This window comes from Salmo salar, chromosome 02, assembly GCF_965601325.2.
Source record: "Salmo salar chromosome 02, fSalSal1, whole genome shotgun sequence".
In the NCBI taxonomy this organism is placed as follows: Eukaryota; Metazoa; Chordata; class Actinopteri; order Salmoniformes; family Salmonidae; genus Salmo; species Salmo salar.
Window position 1 is genome coordinate 30,544,407 of NC_138292.1, and position 20,402 is coordinate 30,564,808.

At 42.7% G+C, this 20,402-nt stretch overlaps 1 protein-coding gene across 21 annotated transcripts in view; it reads right to left on the reverse strand.

Moving 5' to 3' along the window:
* The window catches only part of LOC106579145 (E3 ubiquitin-protein ligase UBR5), a 49,617-nt gene extending 32,272 nt beyond the window's left edge, over positions 1-17,345 (reverse strand). For 13 of the 21 annotated variants that reach the window (XM_014158908.3, XM_082961695.1, XM_082961666.1 and 10 more), the window contains exons 1-22: positions 17,083-17,345; positions 12,304-12,348; positions 12,107-12,188; positions 11,797-11,873; positions 9,545-9,667; positions 8,631-8,916; positions 8,259-8,418; positions 7,777-7,926; positions 6,938-7,149; positions 6,540-6,656; positions 6,020-6,285; positions 5,634-5,751; positions 5,256-5,461; positions 4,913-5,043; positions 4,397-4,509; positions 3,923-4,084; positions 3,592-3,703; positions 3,310-3,464; positions 2,975-3,172; positions 1,045-1,255; positions 618-744; positions 81-328 (exon numbers count right to left, since the gene is read on the reverse strand). In XM_014158908.3, coding sequence (XP_014014383.3) covers positions 81-328; positions 618-744; positions 1,045-1,255; positions 2,975-3,172; positions 3,310-3,464; positions 3,592-3,703; positions 3,923-4,084; positions 4,397-4,509; positions 4,913-5,043; positions 5,256-5,461; positions 5,634-5,751; positions 6,020-6,285; positions 6,540-6,656; positions 6,938-7,149; positions 7,777-7,926; positions 8,259-8,418; positions 8,631-8,916; positions 9,545-9,667; positions 11,797-11,873; positions 12,107-12,188; positions 12,304-12,348; positions 17,083-17,144 — 3,361 coding nt within the window. In that variant the 5' untranslated portion in view covers positions 17,145-17,345. The remainder of the gene's footprint in view (positions 1-80; positions 329-617; positions 745-1,044; positions 1,256-2,974; positions 3,173-3,309; positions 3,465-3,591; positions 3,704-3,922; positions 4,085-4,396; positions 4,510-4,912; positions 5,044-5,255; positions 5,462-5,633; positions 5,752-6,019; positions 6,286-6,539; positions 6,657-6,937; positions 7,150-7,776; positions 7,927-8,258; positions 8,419-8,630; positions 8,917-9,544; positions 9,668-11,796; positions 11,874-12,106; positions 12,189-12,303; positions 12,349-17,082) is intronic. The other 8 variants (XM_014158898.3, XM_082961704.1, XM_082961684.1 and 5 more) reach the window with 6 other exon arrangements.
* Positions 17,346-20,402: the final 3,057 nt, after the last annotated feature.

The following is a 20,402-nucleotide window of genomic DNA, read 5'->3' on the forward strand; positions in this document are numbered from 1 at the left end:
TATTTGACCAGGTATAGTGGTGGAGTAGCTGGCTAGGTGAGGTTGTATGTTGAGGAATGTGTTCTAGATAGGTATCTGACCTGGTATAGTGGATGTGCTGGGGCCCTGGCTGGTCCCTGTTGAGGCTGTGGTGAGAGATCCCACTGCAGGGGCCAGGATGAAGTCTATGTCACCGTCTGGGTCCATGGGAGGGGGGTCGGGCACCCAGCTGGGAGGGGCGATGGGTGGGGAAACGGGGTCCTGGTGGTCGCTGGAGGAGGGGCCGGACTCGTGACGGCCAAGCCCCGCTGCTCTCAGAGAGCGCCTCATCATCTCCCTCAGACGCAGCCTGCGCCAGACAGAACACACTTAACAGGTTACATGAGTGGTGGAAAGACAACGGGACTGACATGTAGACATAAATGGGCACCAAGATAGTGTTCTTAGTCTCAAGTGTCTTAAATGGCATCCTGACAGGTTTTCTAAGAACGGAAAAAAGCCAATAGGCTCAGTAAAATGATTTCACTTATTGTGCTTTATGGAACAATCAGTTAGTATAATCCAGTTCTTCAGTGTTTTCCATCATGAACATGTAGCCTGAAAGAAAAGAAACTTAAAAACTTGTATAAGTTAGTTACCCTCTGCTGCTGGAAGAGCCGGTCCTGTTCCCAGAGCTGTTGCTAGACACCACAGAGATAGCGTTGGCGATGGCCTCCACTGCTGACAGTCTCTCTGCAAATGTATTCCTCTCAGACCGTTCAGCTTCTGGAAAACACCAGCCCAACAGTTACCACACATATACAGACACAGGGAGATGAAGAAATACTGGAAGTCAAATGGGAGATGGGAAAGATAACACAGAGGATGGCTCAAAACTGACTGTGCCTTTGGACACTCCAGGAGTCTTGACGCTGGTGTAACCTCACAGAACGTTCAGATTGGAATATATTGTTTAGAACAGATATGATTTGTGTTTCAGGTAGAACAGGGAATCCAGTTGTTGACTTCCATCTGCAACGTTTCATCTCGCTGTATACACCTCCCAGCACTCTCGCCGTGGTTTACCTTCCTCCTCCTTGGTCTCCTTGTTGCTGACGGGGAAGCAGACGGAGACGCAGGCGTGGAGGATGTTGCGGTTGCCGTCGCAGCGGTGGCCCAGAAAGGAGTGGAGGACGTGGGGACTCTGCTCCAGGAGTACAGCCTGCTCCAGGTTCACCAGGTACTGACGACAGGCCTCAAAGTCACAACGCAGCACGTGCTGCATCAACGTCTGCTTCTGGAAACACAAGTTGAACAAAGTTATTTAAAGTGCATCAGCACAGCATCGCAATATACTTTACAGCGGGAATAAAAACATGCAAAATACAAAAGCATTTATCATCAACAGAATACAATAAGGGACGGTTTTAGGTTAAAAACATACTTTTCCTTGGCTAAAAAGCACATCCAATGTAGAGCCTAAACTCAGCAAAAGAAAGAAACGTCCCTTTTTCAGGACCCTATCTTTCAAAGATAATTCGTAAAAATCCAAATAACTTCACAGATCTTCATTGTAAAGTGTTCATTGTAAACACTGTTTCCCATGCTTGTTCAATGAACCATAAACTAATGAACATGCGCCTGTGGAACGGTCATTAAGACACTAACAGCTTACAGACGGTAAGCAACTAAGGCCACAGTTATGAAAACTTAGGACACTAAAGAGGCCTTTCTACAGACTCTGAAAAACAGCAAAAGAAAGATGCCCAGGGTCCCTGCTCATCTGCGTGAACGTGCCTTAGGCATGCTGCAAGGAGGCATGAGGACTGCAGATGTGGCCAGGGCAATAAATCGCAATGTCCGTACTGTGAGATGCCTACGACAGCGCTACAGGGAGACAGGACATCGTTCTAGCAGTGGCAGATCACGTGTAACAACACCTGCACAGGATGGCAACAACTGCCCAAGTTACACCAGGAACGCACAATCCCTCCATCAGCGCTCAGACTGTCCGCAATAGGCTGAGAGAGGCTGGACTGAGGGCTTGTAGGCCTGTTGTAAGGCAAGTCCTCACCAGACATCACCGGCAACGTCGTCACCTATGGACACAAACCCACCGCCGCTGAACCAGACAGGACTGGCAAAAAGTGCTCTTCTCTGTTTCGCGTTTATCGTTGAAGGAATGAGCGTTACACCGATGCTTGTACTCTGGAGCGGGATCGATTTGGAGGTGGAGGGTCCGTCATGGTCTGGGGCGGTGTGTCACAGCATCATCGGACTGAGCTTGTTGTTATTGCAGGCAATCTCAACACTGTGCATTACAGGGAAGACATCATCCTCCCTCATGTGGTACCCTTCCTGCAGGCTCATCCTGACATGACCCTCCAGCATGACAATGCCACCAGCCATACTGCTGGTTCTGTGCATGACTTCCTGCAAGACAGGAATGTCAGTGTTCTGCCATGGCCAGCGAAGAGCCCGGATCTCAATCCCATTGAGCACGTCTGGGACCTGTTGGATCAGAGGGTGAGGGCTAGGGCCATTCCACCCAGAAATGTCTGGGAACTTGCAGGTGCCTTGGTGGAAGAGTTGGGTAACATCTCACAGCAAGAACTGGCAAATCTGGTGCAGTCAATGAGAAGGAGATGCACTGCAGTACTTAATGCAGCTGGTGGCCACACCAGATATTGACTTAATTCTGATTTTGACCCCCCCTTTGTTCAGGGACACATTATTCCATTTGTTAGTTACGTCTGTGGAACTTGTTTAGTTTATGTCTCAGTTGTTGAATCTTATGTTCATAAAAAAATTTACACGTTAAGTTTGCAGAAAATAAATGCAGTTGACAGTGAGAGGACGTTTCTTTTTCTGCTGAGTTTATATTGAGCATGTTTTTTTGGTCCAGAGGTAAGCTCAATCTAGGGAAACCTGTGAAAATTATGATCCTCCCAGTAACAAATTGACCAGCAACTAAATAATCCCCTTTGAACTATAAATAATATCACATTTTGCTAACCTCCACAGCCAATATGATAATAGCAGCTTTCTTCTTGATGGTTGAGTTGGTGGGGAGGTTGGCCAGGGAGTGCACCCCCATGCCCAGGCTGGCGATGGGCGGCAGGTCCAGCCACTCAGGGTCTCGGATGCCGCCCATACAGTCTTTGGCCATTGGGTAAATTGTGCCATTTCCATCCCGAAGGATGACTGGGGAATCCTGGAAATAAAATGGTCAAAATGTGCTTAGAAAATGGGGAAATTGTTGGATATGCAATTGCCTACACAACCTTTTTGCAATACATGAAGCATGGCTATATTAGAAAAGGTTGTATTGAGTAGTGGAGAGGTGCTGACCTGTCCTGCAGTGAATATTGCTACGTTGCGTTCACTCTGCCCCAGGAAGGCCAGGTTACTGGTGGGGAAGTTATTCTCCTGTTCTGCTTTGCCTGTGGCCAGGTCAAAGATACAGTACCTCACCCAGTTACCAGTCTTCAGCACTGCGTGGACTCCTGAAGGGGCAGACAACACAGCAAGTCAGAAATACACATAGAATTCATTAATATCCACACTTACTCAGTAGTACATTATCGGCACCAACATGAATTACTACATTGTATTGTTATCCAGGTGTCTTACCTTTGGAGTCAACATTCACAGCCAGAATCTCAGCCTTCTCTGGGATGCAGAGTTTTTTAGGTGTACGCTGGAAGCAATCTGGAACTTTAGGAGTTCCACCAGTTTTCACCACCTGTTGATAAAAAGAGAGGCACCAGCTTTTAGACAAACAACATTTATACAACAGATGTAATACTACAATGACAGATACTTATTGTAAAATTGTGCATAGATTGATTAAATAATTGCACAAACATTAAACCATCACTGAAAATACACATTTGTATGGGAGTAATAACTACACTAATGTTTTATAAGTATGTGAGTGTAAGTGAGCGTCCAGTAGTTGTACCTGTAACTCATCTATTCTGAGCAGCCTACAGTCCTGCAGCAGTGAGGAGGGGTCAGAGTCAGTGATGGGAGCTGGAGCACTAGTCTGACTCGGCTGTGTGCTCACGCTGCTTGACGTCCCTGGAAACTTCACAGCTACATACGCACCGTCCACTTTCAGCACCTGAAGTTAAAAGACGGAGCTGTTGCAAATAGGGCCGTCATGAAGACACCACAATAACACAACAAACAGACAATCCACAGGATACAAAACATGACACTACAGCTTTGAGTTGTGTTCTTAGGCATTTCTTTACATGTAAATGAACACAGAAATAAAAAAATTACTCTGAAAAATAGACCAAAAGGTTTTAGAAATAACTATCAAATGTGATAATCTAAATATTTTAGTGTTAATAAAATCAAAACAATGGTGTCTATCCCCCAGTCTGCCAGAGAGCATTAGGGTGTGGTCCCTTCCTGTAGCCACACCCACCTTTCCCACAGGGACATTTTTAACATCCTCCACAAACACCACTTCCCGAAGAGGCCACTGCTCCTCGTTCACCTTCTCCTCCTCTTTGGGAGCCGGGGTCGAGCGTCTTCGTTCTGTAAGGGCAGAGAACACATATTAGGATATTCATACAACAGCAGACCAGACCTGGGTTGACAAACATGTAAAATACTCGAGGTGTGCTTGATTTAGCTTGTCCACTGCAAGGTGGGCAGGGTTTGCACTTTTAGGACTATTCTATATTTGGGTTCCATTGTACCATGCAAGCTAAATCAAGTGCAGCACAAGCATTTGACGTTAAGTATTTAACCCAGGTCTCGTTAGCAGATACAGATTTTATTATCAGATACAACAACTAGAGACAAACTCAAACTGCTAGCAAAAAAAGAATAATTGAGACCTGCAATTGCCACACCATCTGTTTAAAAGGCAAATGAGTCATGGCAATATTAGAGCGAGAGAGAGGTGGTTAGTATAGTAGCTAGTAATGTGACGTACTGTAGGGCAGCGAGGCACTGCTAGCGATGGAGGAGGTGTCACTGCAGGTGGAGGCCGGGGAAGGAGGGGGCCCCATCTCGGTCTTTACCAACTCCGGCTTGCTCTCCGTTCTAAGGCAAGAATGGGTAGGACTGAGTTCATGAGTGTTGGAGACGAGGGCCATTGATTTAGATTTGGAGTGGCTTAGAAGGGAACAAGCTGGTCTCAATTCACTCCCTACCCCTTCCTGTGGGTCTAACCCTTTGATATGTGCAAATCTGCAAACATAGAAGGGTTAGGGCCAAGGGAAAAGGGCAGGGAGCGAATTGAGACCAGCTGCTCTCTGAAATGGAAGCTAACTCACTTGATCTCCTGGGTCTTGGTGGTCTTGTCCATGTTCTTGAGGCTCTCTGGTGATCGCAGCTGGAACCTGCAGCTGTCGTTCATGTTCCAGACAGACTCGAGGAGGAGTCCCACCTTGGGGATCCCAGCGTTGACAGAAAAGGCAACGGCACCGGCGTGGTAGAGGGGGTTATTCCTCAGGCACACCTGGAGAGAGGACACAAACACCTGTTCACATTCGTTCAAAAGCAGTGTACGAGTGTACGCAACAGACATCCAATCGGATTCACAGGTGCAGAGAACAAAAACATTTCAGGAAAAAGAAAGGAACATTTACACAGGGTTCTAATGCTCCCATAGTCTTGGTTCTATGTTATGTTATTATGTTATGTTTTGTCACCTGCGTTCCCACGGTGATGTTGGGTACTGAGGAGATGCCGGCACTGGACTTTGGCTTCTTGTTCTTGGCTCTAGCCTTTTCAAGCATCTTTTTCCGTTGACTAAAAGGCACAACACCCCTGAGGAAACAACATATCAAAACATAAACCACTAACATCCAGCTTAACCTTCTTGTACGCATAGATCTCCCAAGGACTGAGTTTTACATTTGCACTGGACATTTGAGTAGAGCGAGGGCCTCTGGGCATCCACTGCCTGAGTTCAACTAGTAATTGCTTTCTTTCAAATACTTGAGCTGCTCTTGATTGAGCTTGCTTGGCACAATCCCAGTGCAAATCCAGCCAATCTCTCTCCTCTCGGCAGTGAGGATTAACTACTGTAACTCACCACCAGTACAGGCTGCTCTCCAGCTGGGCGCAGGTGTAGAGGGCACAGCAGTGCAGAGACACGATGCGCTCTCCCTGCAGCTCAGGGTAGGCCTGGGCACTGTGTTCCAGCTTGGATGCCACGCTGCTCAGTGTGTCATCCATCCAGGTTGCCACCTTGTTGGTCTCCGTGGCCACGGTGGCTCTGATGCTGTTAGCAGACAGCAGGGTGATCTTCTCATTGGTCAGGCCCAGGAAGGACACCCGGGGGTGGTGGATAGAAGGGTTCTGATTGGAGGAGGAGTTGATTTTTTATATATATATTTTTTTTTTTAATGGGGTGGGTTTGCTAATAAAATGTGTATTTGAATGAAAACACCTATTTGCAAAGTAGTCCTCAGGAGCAGAGCTAGTGTTCTTAGTGTACAGCACTGGTCTCTGATAAATCATTTGAATTTTATTTGATAAAAGGCTGCTGATGAATCCTTCACATTATTCATGCAATCAGTCCTGTTGGCTTGTTGTACAGTACTGCTGTTTACCTGTGTGTTTCTGTATGGTTCTGGTTCACTCCACTTCCACTGGTAGAGTTCCCCCTTAGAGCTCACTGCCACCAGCTCAGAGAACAAGGACCCGATGCTCACAAACTTCACACCATCCTGGACCAAAACGCCAACAGAAACATTACTTAAAAAAAATATGCTCATCTGATCTGTGCATATTAACCCAAAACAATAGAGGATATAGACCTAGTGAAAACTATTAAAACATAGATAGAAATAAACCAAGTGGGAAATCCATCAAGATGATAAATTAATGCTGTCATGTTCCCTGAACAAGCTTTATTGACATCACATCTGAATGAACACCAAAATGAGTGGACCTTCCCATTAATCAAATGATTCCATCAACCAATCGATCAATGTCCCCATCCTCCCACCTTGTCAGGCCACCATTGCAGCTCCTCGCCCAGAGAGACAGGGCTCTGGACGGGGATGTTCTTCTTGTCCAGGCTGGGCTCCCCCTCGCGGCTGGTGGAGCCCCTCTCCGTGTCAAATGAGGCCCCATCCAGCCACCTCCGCTCCCGCAACCTCAACACAGACTCGCGCTCACGCAACAGCTCTGAGTCACGCTCTAAGGGAAGAAGGAGAACTGGTATGGCAATGGGGTCACACCAGTGGGATAAAAGTAAGCCACTCTCTGGGGAAGACCCGTCAACAAATTAAAGAGATTTGTTTTTAGAATTATGCAAATAAGAGGGGTTTGGCAGTAAAAAGGTGAAAGTTAATAGTGGTGTCTGTCTGCACGCTCACATGTTGAAATGTGAGGTAGGAGGACAGGTCAGGATAGATTAGAGATAGACATGCATTACAAGGCAGAGGGTTTATCCTACAGCATAAGGCTGCAGTAGAGAGTGTTGCCTGTAATGACAGGGTATAGCGGGCCTTTCTCAGAGGGCTCACTGAAGAACAGGTATTATGGCCATTCAGCACACTGAACACACACTACTGGTACCACACACACACATTCACACTGCCACGGGCTTTGCCGACAGGTTGAAAAGGAAAGACTAGTACTGACTAACAATATACCTCGACTATCAGAACTAAAAGCATATACTATATATGGTGAAAAGTAATCTTACATCCATTTAGGTAACTTGTTACTACAACTACTACTATTTTAGGCAGAGAAATATGATTTCAATCTCCACCTCCTGACTACAGAAGAGGATGATGGTCCCTAGGCAGCAGCTCTGAGTGCCGTGTGGTCAGTTACCTCGCGAGGAGCCCAGGCGGGACAGGGAGGAGCGTCTGAAGGAAGGGTAGCCGAAGTAGCTGATGTCCTCAGAGAACATGGCGTCAGCATCGATGATGACACTGGGGTGGGCTGAGTGGATGTCAGCGTCCAGCAGGGACATCAGGTCCTCTGTAAGGTCCAACACAAAAGAGAGGGATGTTTATGACATGACTATTACTGTCCCATCAGGCAAGGGTCAAACCCATAGGTTAATAAAGACGTTTGCATTTAGAATGTTTGTGAAAACTCCATCGGTTCCACAAATGTAGCAAATCACAAATGTAGCAAATACCAACTATCTACATACATAAAGCTTTCACATAAGCCCCTTAAACCAGACCAAACGGTTTGAGAGCCCTCTGCTCCTTCATACAAAGCTGCCATGTTGAGTCTTTCTTGCAATAGAGATTATCTTAATGAGAAAGCTGTAGAATACACATCAAGTTGAAATAAAGTGGTACCTCCAGGGAGGTAGGACTCGCTGGCTGTGTCATCACCATCGTCACCGTCCTCATCGTCTCTGCTAAGTAGGTTGTTGACGGCCAGGTTGACATCCAGGTTGGTCCTCTGGAGCTCCCGGATGATCACACTCCTAGACTTCCCCTGGAGGACCACCTGAGCCTGGGGGAGAGGGGAGGCAACATGAAGATCACCACCCAGAAATCAACCATGTTGTGACGATGGTGACTGAGCACCAGAGAGAAGTGAAGGCCATGTGTTGAGGCCCTTTTTATAATTAATGAGGGGCTCTGGTCAAGCAATAAAATCCTCATATGGTGGGGTCACTTCCAGAATGTAAATAAATGTAGTTGAGGACAGACAGTGGGTCTAACCTGGGAGATGAGTTCCTCTGGGATGACCGAGGCAGGGATGACAGGCTGGGGCTGGCTACCCAGGAGACCAGAGCCCCGGTCCCTCCCTGTGCGGATCACCCTGGTCTGACGTCTTGAGTCCCTGGCAGCTGTAGACGACCTCCCAGAGGAGCCTCCACCACCTCCTCCACTGACAGCTCCTCCTACACCTCCTCCCCCTGCACCTCCTACACTGCTGCTGCCGCCACCACCTCCTCCTCCTCCTCCTCCACCTGATCCACCGTTCACCCCGGAGCTCCAGCGACTCCTGTTATAGCACAAGGCGAAGGTCAGGCACAGCAGTCAGCCACACAGCAGAAAGTCTCAACTCAACACACGGCTGCCTGCCTGCACACTGGATTAGCAATTAACCGTGGGACAGCTGGCTTTCACAGAGAGAGCAGAGGTCCTAGGGTATTTATGCATACCGCAATTTGGAAGCAATAGTTTGGTAGCAAATGTCTTGTCATTTTTGAGAGATGAATTTGACTACATTAAATCTCATAATTAAAGGGCCAGTAAGGTATGAAAAAAAAATGGAGGATGGTAGATTGCTTTCACCTACTGTCATTCAAAATCAGCCCACAGCACATTTCTATCAAAGCTCAATTGGTATTTTATGTTTATGCCTTTAACCTCAGAGCTGCTGCTGCTTTGGATTGAAGGTCCCAATTTCCAGGACAACTCTGTGCTACAAGGTCTGGTTCTGACCACGTCATCTCATTTTACATGGACAATACCTGAATCCTGGATAGTAATAATGCCTTCAGCAGTCCTGCTGCAGCTGTCTTTGTCTAGGCCTAAGTGGCGCTAATGCACATGAAACCATATAACGACTTTACCCGAGTGTGTCTAGGGGAGGTTTTTCCCTGAGGGCCCTTACTGCCAGAACTTACCCAAGGGTGTTGCCTGCCAGTCTGCCCAGTGTGTCAGAGCCAGACAGGAACCAGGGAGGATCACTAGTCCTGCCTGGCCTGGAGCTCCTTCCTGTCCCTGAACCACTGCCACTCAACTTTGAACTGGAAACAAAAGACGGGAGATCAGATCAGTTACTACATACCTAGTAGTCCCACATTATGGGACCAAAGATTAAGACGACAACCTGGGAGTGGAAATCCCAGGTTGTGGCCCATGTCTAGGGCTTTTACATTTTTATGTTGAAGGTTAAAAAACAACAGGGGAAATGGAGACTAGCATGGCAACACCCTCGGGAATCAGAATTAGCTGCAACTCGTTCCGCCTTCAAGACTTATTCCTTTTTAAAGGTTCTTGGGATTTTTTAGGGCTGCGATTGCTGACTCCTACAATAAAATAATTTGATATCATGGGAGTGTACTGTGTTAAATAAATTTGATGTCTATTGTACATGGATGTATGAATATGCTGCAGTCTGTGTTTAATTGAGTCAATTGCATTACATACTTGCCACCAAATCATGAGCAACGCCTGAGACTGACCATAACAGCATTGTCCTGTCTGAGATTCAAAACCATGACTCTTTTGAACACAGTATCTCAATATATTGTGAATTGCTTCCCAATGAAAGAATGCAGATACATTTTACTATTAGGCATTTTAGCAACAGTATAGTAGACCTAACAATGAAAGGAATTGTGCAGACTTCTGCAGAAATAAAATATAAATAACCTGTTAAAATGTACATTTGTTTACCATTTATTACACAAGTATGACACGGTAAAAAAAAAAGAAATATAGTGCGGAGTGTGACTGGATAGTATTCCGAGTGGAAGCTTTGTTCAGTCAGCTGTCAAAGTTACTGATTGAAAATGTGCAGTGCTCGTTTCCACAGTAAGGCTTTCCAGTAACCCACAATGCGGCTGACTGCAAAGCTATTACCATCTGAAACCATCTCATTTTCTTTTGAAAAGTTCAGCTTATTTCACCGTGCCAGGCAACAAAACATGTGCTCTGCAGAAAAGCTTAAAGTAAACCAGTCACATTATTCAACAGTCTTTCTCAGGCTGATTCACTTGCATGCTTTGCAACTAGAGGGGCTAGTTCACAGTTTAATGCTGGTCTGCTGGTAAAACATATATGGTATCAATGAAACTCACAAATGCATGTTGGCCACCAACACAATTCCGAGCAACAGCTAAAAAGGCATTCTTGCTCATACAAAATAAAACTAAAAGGAAATTCATAAATGCAATTGGCTTTCAGAACCCAGCCTAGATTTCGTAAATGCTAAAATACCATTTCGAGCTTTGTTTTGTCTAGTTAGCAGAGATGGAATAAAATACCTATTACTTATCTATAAAACATACATTGTCCAGGATGCAAAACACCTCAACACAGTCAAAACTTTCTGGTCTTTCATTTGTCAGTGTTTTAAGTGACCAAGTAATAACATAATGAAACCGTTTCAAACTAGTAGGCCTAAGTACTCAGTGGAACTCAACTCGCAGGACTCGCCATTGCTAGGCTTCAGCATGCAGGAGTCAAGGCAGAAAAATATCTTGCTGCGTTTTGTAAATGCAGATCTAAAACGCTTCTTATTGTGAATTCTGCTCAGCTTCAGTCAGGGTTCGCTCCAAATCAAGAATGTAAAAGGACTCATTTTGTGCTTCAGTTGCACTTCTCCACTCGGATGAAATCTGCTCTCTCATAGGATCACCAGACAGCGGTCTGACTGATATGTGTTCCGTACTTTCCTCCAGTGTAGTTGTTACAGTAACAAGTTACAAAGCAAGATTATCATCAGGCAAAACATTAGGAAATGTAGCTGGCTACATTCTTTCGATGACAAACATAACAAATATGATGGCCACCCATCGTTTGTGCAAAAAAAAAAAAAACTTTCTTTTTCATTGCAAATTAATTTACTAGCCAAATAGCATTGCACTTCTGTTGTCATTGGATGAAAACTATTTTCTGCCCGAATGTGTTGCACTAATGTATTTTGTGTGAAGAAAAACTATAGTAGCACGCCCCTTAACACTACTGAAGCAAAATAAATTATTAAAAAATTCAATATAAAACGCAGGTGAAATGGTAGAAAACTCAGATTTTTTTTAATGGTATACGTTTTGAAAACGCCCATTTCTGAAAGCTAACGCAACCCCTGGTATATAAAGTTCTCTTAAACTCCATTAGGATGAAACTATTTTCCTAGTGTAAACAGTCTCACCCATCGTTGCCATCTGGTTTGGTCAGCTCCAGACGATCTGGCTGGACAGCAAAGCTGATCCGACACACACGTCCATCCTGGAAAGAAAGACATTACTACATATCAAAAAGGAAAAGGTGACGGCATGTCGCAAAAAAAAGACTGCACTAAAATATTTGTTTTATTAATAAATGGTGCTCTTATTTATTTAAAAGTAGTGCACTGTATAGGAAATATGGTGCCATTTGGAATCACAACCTCCATCCAAAATGTAGAGGCAGTACAGCTCAAATGTTATTGATTGTAATATGCATAAATCCTTCGATGTTACCTCAAGCAGAAAGCCAGCATGGTTTGGGCCAACTACACACTGTTTTAAGGTGGCCTGCTCCAGCAGGTTGAGGTGTGGATGACTGCATTGGAAACAGACAATGCAGTGAATGTTAACATGTAGAAAAGCTATAAATATATATATATATATATATAATTCCACAGTAAAAAAAAAAAAACATAATATTCAGGTCTTACCTGTTAAAGTTGTATTTGTTGAGTTTCTCCGACACTTCACGAAGTCTGTTAAGGATAAACATTAAATTAAAAAAACACTGACATTAGTGAGATTGTTCATTTCCGTTCATGGTGTGAATCTGTGCTATTAATGATCTGGAAATCCATGTCCAATAAGGACATTTCTACTAGTCTGTACTCTGTGTATACTATAAGGAGCATGGCATCTGCTTGCACGACATTAAAAATAAGTCCGGTGAGAATCTCAAGTACATGAATACTGATGACAATAGTATCAAAATGGCTCACCAGCTTCATTAAAAAAAAATCTAAATAGCAGTATAGCTAAACAGTTACAGCATGGTGTGTATAACCATCTGCATTGGGACTGTTGCCTTCACACACAGAGGATGCCAGTGGGCAGGTCATTCCCAAAGTCAAAAGAGACAGGGAATGTGCGGAGCTACAGTTGAAGTTGGAAGTTTACATAGACCTTAGCCAAATACATTTTAAACTCCGTTAACAATTCCTGACATTTAATCCGAGCTAAAAATTCCCTGTCTTATGTTAGTTAGGATCACCACTTTATTTTAAGAATGTGAAATGTCAGAATAATAGGAGAGAGTATGATTTATTTCAGCTTTTATTTCTTTCATCACATTCCCAGTGGGTCAGAAGTTTACATACGCTCAATTAGTATTTGGTAGCATTGCCTTTAAATTGTGTAACTTGGGTCAAACGTTTCAGGTAGCCTTCCACAAGCTTCCCACAATAAGTTGGGTGAATCTTGTCCCATTCCTCCTGACAGAGCTGGTGTAACTGAGTCAGGTTTGTAGGCCTCCTTGCTCGCACACGCTTTTTCAGTTCTGCCCAAACATTTTCTGTAGGATTGAGGTCAGGGCTTTGTGATGGCTTAAGGACAACAAAGTTAAGGTATTGGAGTGGCCATTTTGCCACAACTTTGGAAGTATGCTTGGGGTCAAAAGTCCATTTGGAAGACCAATTTGCAGCCAAGCTTTAACTTCCTGACTGATGTCCTAAAATATTGCTTCAATACATCTACGTAATTTTCCTTCCTCGTGATGCCATTTATTTTGTGAAGTGCACCAGTGTCTCCAGCAGCAAAGCACACCCACAACATGATGCTACCACCCCCGTGCTTCACGGTTGGGATGGTGTTCTTCGGCTTGCAAGCCTCCCCCCTTTTCCTCCAAACATAATGATGGTCATTATGGCCAAACAGTTACATTTTTGTTTCATCAGACCAGAGGACATTTCTCCAAAAAGTACAATATTTGTCCCCATGTGCAGTTGCAAACCGTAGTCTGGCTTTTTTATGGCGGTTTTGGAGCAGTGGCTTCTTCCTTGCTAAGCGGCCTTTCAGGTTATGTCGATATAGGACTCATTTTACAGTGGATATAGAGATACTTTTGTACCCGTTTCCTCCAGCATCACAAGGTCCTTTGCTGCTGTTCTGGGATTGATTTGCACTTCTCACCAAAGTACATTCATCTCTAGGAGACAGAACATGTCTCCATCCTGAGCGGTATGACGGCCATGTGGTCCCATGACGTTTATACTTGCTTACCATTGTTTGTACAGATGAACGTGGTACCTTCAGGCATTTGGAAATTGCTCCCAAGGATGAACCAGGTCTTGGCTGATTTATTTTGATTTTCCTATGATGTCAAGCAAAGAGGCAGAGTTTGAAGGTAGGCCTTGAAATACATCCACAGGTACACCTCCAAGTGACTCAAATGATGTCAATTAGCCTATCCGAAGCTTCTAAAGTCATGACATAATTTTATGGAATTTTCCAAGTTGTTTAAAGGTTCAGTCAACTTAGTGTATGTAAACTTCTGACCCACTGGAATTGTGATACAGTGAATTATAAGTGAAATAATCTGTCTGTAAACAATTGTTGGAAAAATTACTTGTGTCATGCACAAAGTAGATGTCCTAACCGACTTGCCAAAACTATAGTTTGTTAACAAGAAATTTGTGGAGCGGTTGTAAAACTAGTTTTAATGACTCCAACCTAGGTGTATGTAAACTTCCAACTTCAACTGTACATCCAACAGAGGAGACATCAGTAGTATTGTGACCATTCTTTTTAGTACAAGTTTAGCAGAGTGATTATTTAGTACAAGTCCATAACTGTCACCATCCTAGACCTGCAAAATCTTTGATTGTAGGCAAGTTTAAAAACCATGTCATGTAAAACGTGGCAGCTTTACTTCTTGTTTCAGCTCTAACATCTAATTTCTCAATGAGTGAACCAGGCACATTCCTTACTCCTTTTGCTTGCTATGAAATGACAGGTCAAATAGGATCAACAATTGTTTAAACAGAGCTTCAACTGCTAAAGGCTACACTACTGAAAGCATTGATTCTCATTTTAATGGCTGAAGTACAACAATGGTTATGGTGACAGGAAACAGGTGAAGAGAACAAACATTTAATTAATCCATATGTTAAAGGGAGCAAGTCAATACACCAAGGCTGATATCATACAAAAAGTCAGCCGCAGAAAGTGGACAAATCTTGTCAAAGATGCAATATTACCTGTTGCAAAGGGGAAAGGCTATCAGACAGTTGAATGCATGACATTTCCTGTCAAGCAAGCCCAGTGGACAAACCAATGGATGGCAATGACTTATAAGGCATGGCCCAGCCGGTTGTCCAGCGACAGGAACCAGTCCCTCAGCAGAAGATAAACAATGAGCCAGCAACACTGCCTTGATATATGAGGCACACCACCCAGAGCCATTAATAACCAACATCAACAGGACAGAAGGGCTCTTTTAGTCTGCAAGAAATGTGTTTGCGTATTCTAAACCTAATGTTCTCCTCCTAACCTGTACAAAAATACTGTTTTACCCATGTGGGTCAGAGAAGAATTAGTGTCCTCAGTTTGCGTATTCTAAACCTAATGTTCTCCTCCTAACCTGTACAAAAATACTGTTTTGACCATGTGGGTCAGAGAAGAATTAGTGTCCTCAGCTGGGTCATGAAAAGACATCCTGAACTTGAGGCACAAGCAGTCCATGAGACTGGCTTGTGAGTCACAACCTATTCTTGTAAGCAAATATCCTATTTATTTGGGATACAAGTATGCCTCTTGACAACTATGGTAAGAAACACCTCTTTGGTAAGACAAATAACTGCAGTTGAGCAGTAGGGGGATATATGAGCACACGGTGACCATATAGCAAATGTGAATGCATGCCATTGCTAGCAGCTTTTAAAAGGCATGGCTTACTTGGGGAATGATTGTCATTCCACATCAACCAATTCTGTCGCAAGATGAGTGAACATGATTGTATTAGGCCCAAGTGAAGTCAACTGAACCACCTTGGTCAATTAGGCCCAAGCAGGTGGCCAATGGTACAGACCTGGATTCTACACATGTACAAAATCCTAGCTTCATATGTCATATCCTGGCTTTTAATTCAAGGTCATTCAATATGTCCCAATCTCTGCCTGAACGTCCCAATCTCTGTCTGAAAGTAGAACGGCCCATTAATCAGTTCAATCTCAATGGATGATATAAATAGGTTTACCATAAATCACCTACAGAGCAAAATGCAGGCCACAAGACAGACAGTCAACCTCCATAGCTGGTCCTTGTCTCTCTTAAACTAACGTCTGTAAAACATTAACTTAAAAGGCCAACTCCACCACTTTCACCCTTATTTTTATTATGTCCAGCATATGTGAAAACGGCGCATTTCTGTTTTGTACTTAAAAGAATACAAAGTTAAAAAGTTCTTGCTACCCGATATCTTCAGTGATTTTCAAACAGTCTGAGATTCGCGGTGACATGGGGGCCAAGAAAATACAACCTTGGCCTAGAAACTCGTTGCAGGTTTTGAAAATCATTATTTTTTTTACTTTTAATCCTACCTGCAATGTCACAGAGAAGCATTTTTTAAAGGACCTTATCTTTTTAAACCACATATCATCGAAAAGCGCTGTTTTCACATACTGTATTGGTTTGATGCTGGAGATTATGAATATGACGTTGAAAACGGGCTGATGTTTATTTTTTCATTTAACCTTTATTTAACTAGGCAAGTTACAAGTTCACGAGGAACAATATTAATTGGTCGACTAACGTTTGTTAGTTAACGTCGTTGGCTAGAAAAACAAGTCGAAGCAAATAAGCAATCCTATGTTAGTTTACAATTGGTTGGCTGGATAACGGTACCTATCTCGCAAGCAAACATATTGGCACAAGTGTGGCTAGCTTACCTAACGTTATCTAGCAATGACTAATACATTAGCTAGCTTATTAGCCACTTAACTAGCTAGCTACATCTTCAATGGTTCCGTTGAGCTGGCCAACTGGATAGTCGACAATAAGATATCCAAAAGGTACCTAACATAATATACACAATGTCAAATGCAAAAAAACAAACATTGACGGATCTTTTCAATGCCATAATCACTGACGTCCCCCCCATCCCCCAAGCCGCATTGTCCGTCTCAACTCTGACCATCGGCCAATCACTCCAGGCAGAGTCAGAGAACGAACTAAACAGCTCCGTTAACTGCTGCTAGCCCTGGCTAACTAGCTTATTAGCCTAGCAGGCTAGCTAACGTCGTTAGCTACGTTGAAGAGGCTTGTTCAAGATTCCGGGCCTTACTTCAAGAACGGTAATGTGGTCGAAAATTGTTCGATTGAAATACACATGACAATATGAACATTGCTTCGAAACAAATAGATAATCGTCGGGTGCCACACCCTACACATATATATTGATTTAAACCCTTATTTTCCACGCCCGCAACAAATACCTGTCATTGAGCTGGTCCTCAGTCCCGGGCAACGGGTGAACCACGAAGTGTATGGATGTCATGGATCCAATCCAAATTAACACACAAATGTGTCAAGTGTGTGGGAAATGTTATTTTCTCGATATCTGTATATGTAAGGATTCATATAAATATTTTCTGACAAAAAATCCCGAGCTTAGAACTACAGCCTCCTCACCCACATGCCGCCATCTTAACTCTACCAAGCTTTTTCGTTCTGTATGTTGATTAACGCTAGCACACACGCAAACTGGATGCTGGTTGGACCTTGAACAGAACAAGGAATATGTTAAACGGAACGGGATTGGTTTAGAGAAGAAAGGCAATGAAGAGAAAGGAAATGAACATTTCTAGACGTCTAGCTCGTGCTATTTTAATTTTTTTACTGGATTGTGATACATCTATTGGATAGAAAGCAATATTTTCATGGTCTATGTTTTGATATAGACATTGTCTCTATAACATCTTTATATACACTGGTTGCCAATTTAGCCAACAGTCAAACAAGTAAGACAAAAACAGTTCCTCCAGGGACACTGTCTGGAGCCTCTCCCTATTATAGGTCTCTAAGTCTACCCTAAATAAAAATGAACAATAAAATAACACCAAGGGTTCACTCAGAGTTTGAGTGTGTGTTATTTGGGTATTTGGGTATTTTATTAGGATCCCCATCAACTGTTGCGAAAGCAGCAGCTACTCTTCCTGGGGTGCACACAAAACATGAAACATAATACAGAACATCAATAGACAAGAATGTGTTCATATATGATGTTTAGGATTAGTAGACTACAGTTTAAAGGAAATTGCTACAGTTTTTTTATATTGGTCCTGACGCAAGAGGTAGGATAATTATGACAGTCTCCTCTCCTAGAAGGAAGATTATACACAATGCCTCCAGGTGCACGATAAGGATGCACAAAGGAATTCTGCCAACAAATCCAAGGATGTTTGAGATAATCCATAATACATTTGGGGCTCTGTGGGGATTTAGCAAACAATGATAACAGGCGCTTCCTCTGACAATGACAAAACAAAAATTAATGTCTTACATTCAAACATTTCCTTTCCACTCTGTCATTACTTTTCTGATAAATAAACATTCTCCGTTATGCAAACTGATATGTGGATACTATAACATGGAGATTGAGGATCACTGTCCAGTATGACTTTCGTGTAGGTGTATATTAGCCAATGATTGCATCCCATTCCATTTATAATCCCCATGCTCCCTCTGCTGGTTGACATCCCCACAGCTCAAGAGAGGAATTACATACTTCAATTAAATGTCTAGTTTTGAATTACATTTGGTTGAGTTGTCAACTAACATGAATTCAACGTGAAATCAACCAACATTATACCCTATCATAGGATTTAAGTTAAAAGTTGTGTGAATAAAATACAAAATTCTGTTATATTTATGACTTTTTACAAATCCAATCCGTTCAACGTTGATTCAAAGTCATCATATTTAATTTTTGGTTCAAATGATGTGGAAACAATGTTGATTCAACCAGTTTTTGCCCAGTGGGTATAGTGGCGTAATGAAAAAGGTCCACAGATATAGCACCTGTCTACAGACCTTCAGTAACCACTGTCAAAATCATACATGTGTCCTATGTTCTTAAAAAAGTGTTTTCTATTTGAATGCATTTATTTATTACTTCCTCCAGTTAAACACATTGAAAAAATATGCTGTTTTATAATGCTATTCTAGACATTTTGTCAGGAGGCTATGAGAAAATGTTGCAGTTTTAAAGCTAATTTCCTTGATGTCTACACATTTTCTATGGGTCAGAGAGAAATATGTGCTGTTTTATAGCTCATCTCATGCTATTGCTTACATTTTGCCATGAGGCTGAGAGAGAATTTTGAATTTTTCAATTCTACACATTTTGCTATCATAAATTATCTGGGTGGCCCCGACCTACAGGGGGGCCAGAACCCAATTTGTATTTTTTTTTATTTTTTGGGGGGGGGGGAGCCCTGCATGCCTGTTCGGTAATCCTTCCCTACTAATATTTAAATATCTATACATGAAAATGTAATATATTAAAGAGCCAGAATAACCAAAGGGACACTGGATATGGTGGGTTAAAAATGCAATACAGTATTTAAAATGTAATTCCCCTTCCTGAAATAATTGGAAATTAGGGAAATTGACAATAGAACAGCAGAGTAAACTTAGGCCAGCCTAGCTACAGTAAAAGGCACCCCTGCACTGCTTGATTCATGTTGCCCTGGATATGAGTGCTGTGCTGGCCTAATTATGGCAGAACCCCCAAAAGAAGCATGGCAGCAGGAACCAAAGGTATAATTATTTTAGCCTGTTTTTAAATTTCCACACAGCAATAAAAACATGATGGCTGGCTTTCGCTATGCATCCAGTGTTGTGGGATTATATGTTACAGTACATCTTTTTGAAGAGAAATTATTAAAACATTTTGATAGACCTGGTGCAGTTTTTTAGATAACTCTATTATGTAGCAGAAGCATTGATTGCATGTACCTACTCATCGAGAAACAACTTCAGCAGTTTAGACCTATGGTCTGTCTGGGTTACTTTAAGTTTGTTTTTTATAACAGCAGATGACAGGCTTTGTCTTTCACTTTTTGAGAAGTGTGTTGTTGGCTGCTGATAGAGTATCCCAGAGACAGGGCCCTAATCCTAACCTTATGATACCCAATAACTCTGTCAAATCACAAGTATTTGACTGTTTATTAAAACATTTTTACTTTTTCAAGAAATGTTGTATTTTATGATCACAGTATCAGAGGAAGAATTCATTTATGAAGGAATTTAATACAGAAAATAAAGATTTCTATATTTCTCCAAAAAGAAAAGATACAGTATATGCTCTGTGTTAAAAAAAACAACACAAATGGAAAAGGATACATCTGTGTTCTCAGGGTATAAAATTATCTAAACTGTATACAACTGCTCGTTTGAATGACAAAGAGGCACATAGGTAATGCTACAGGTTTGTCTGTTCGTCATCTCTTTCTTCTTCATCATCAGCCTATACAGTAGAGGAAATTACTAATACTCTGAAATTCATGACTGTACAGCCCATTTGAGTATAGGAGTGGAAAAGAAGGGAATAGAGAGCTCCACTTCTCTCTGCCCGCCCCTGAGGTGAATGAGTGGAGAGAGTCCTTCATCTGACAGAGAGACTCTCTCATTCCCTCAGAATCAACATAAACTGCAAAGTTCCCAGAGAGCCAGCTGCTGTGATCTGCTTCACACTCACTTGCTTTCTTCAGTTAGATTTGGTACAGCAGGTTGACAATTCTCTCAGCGGTAT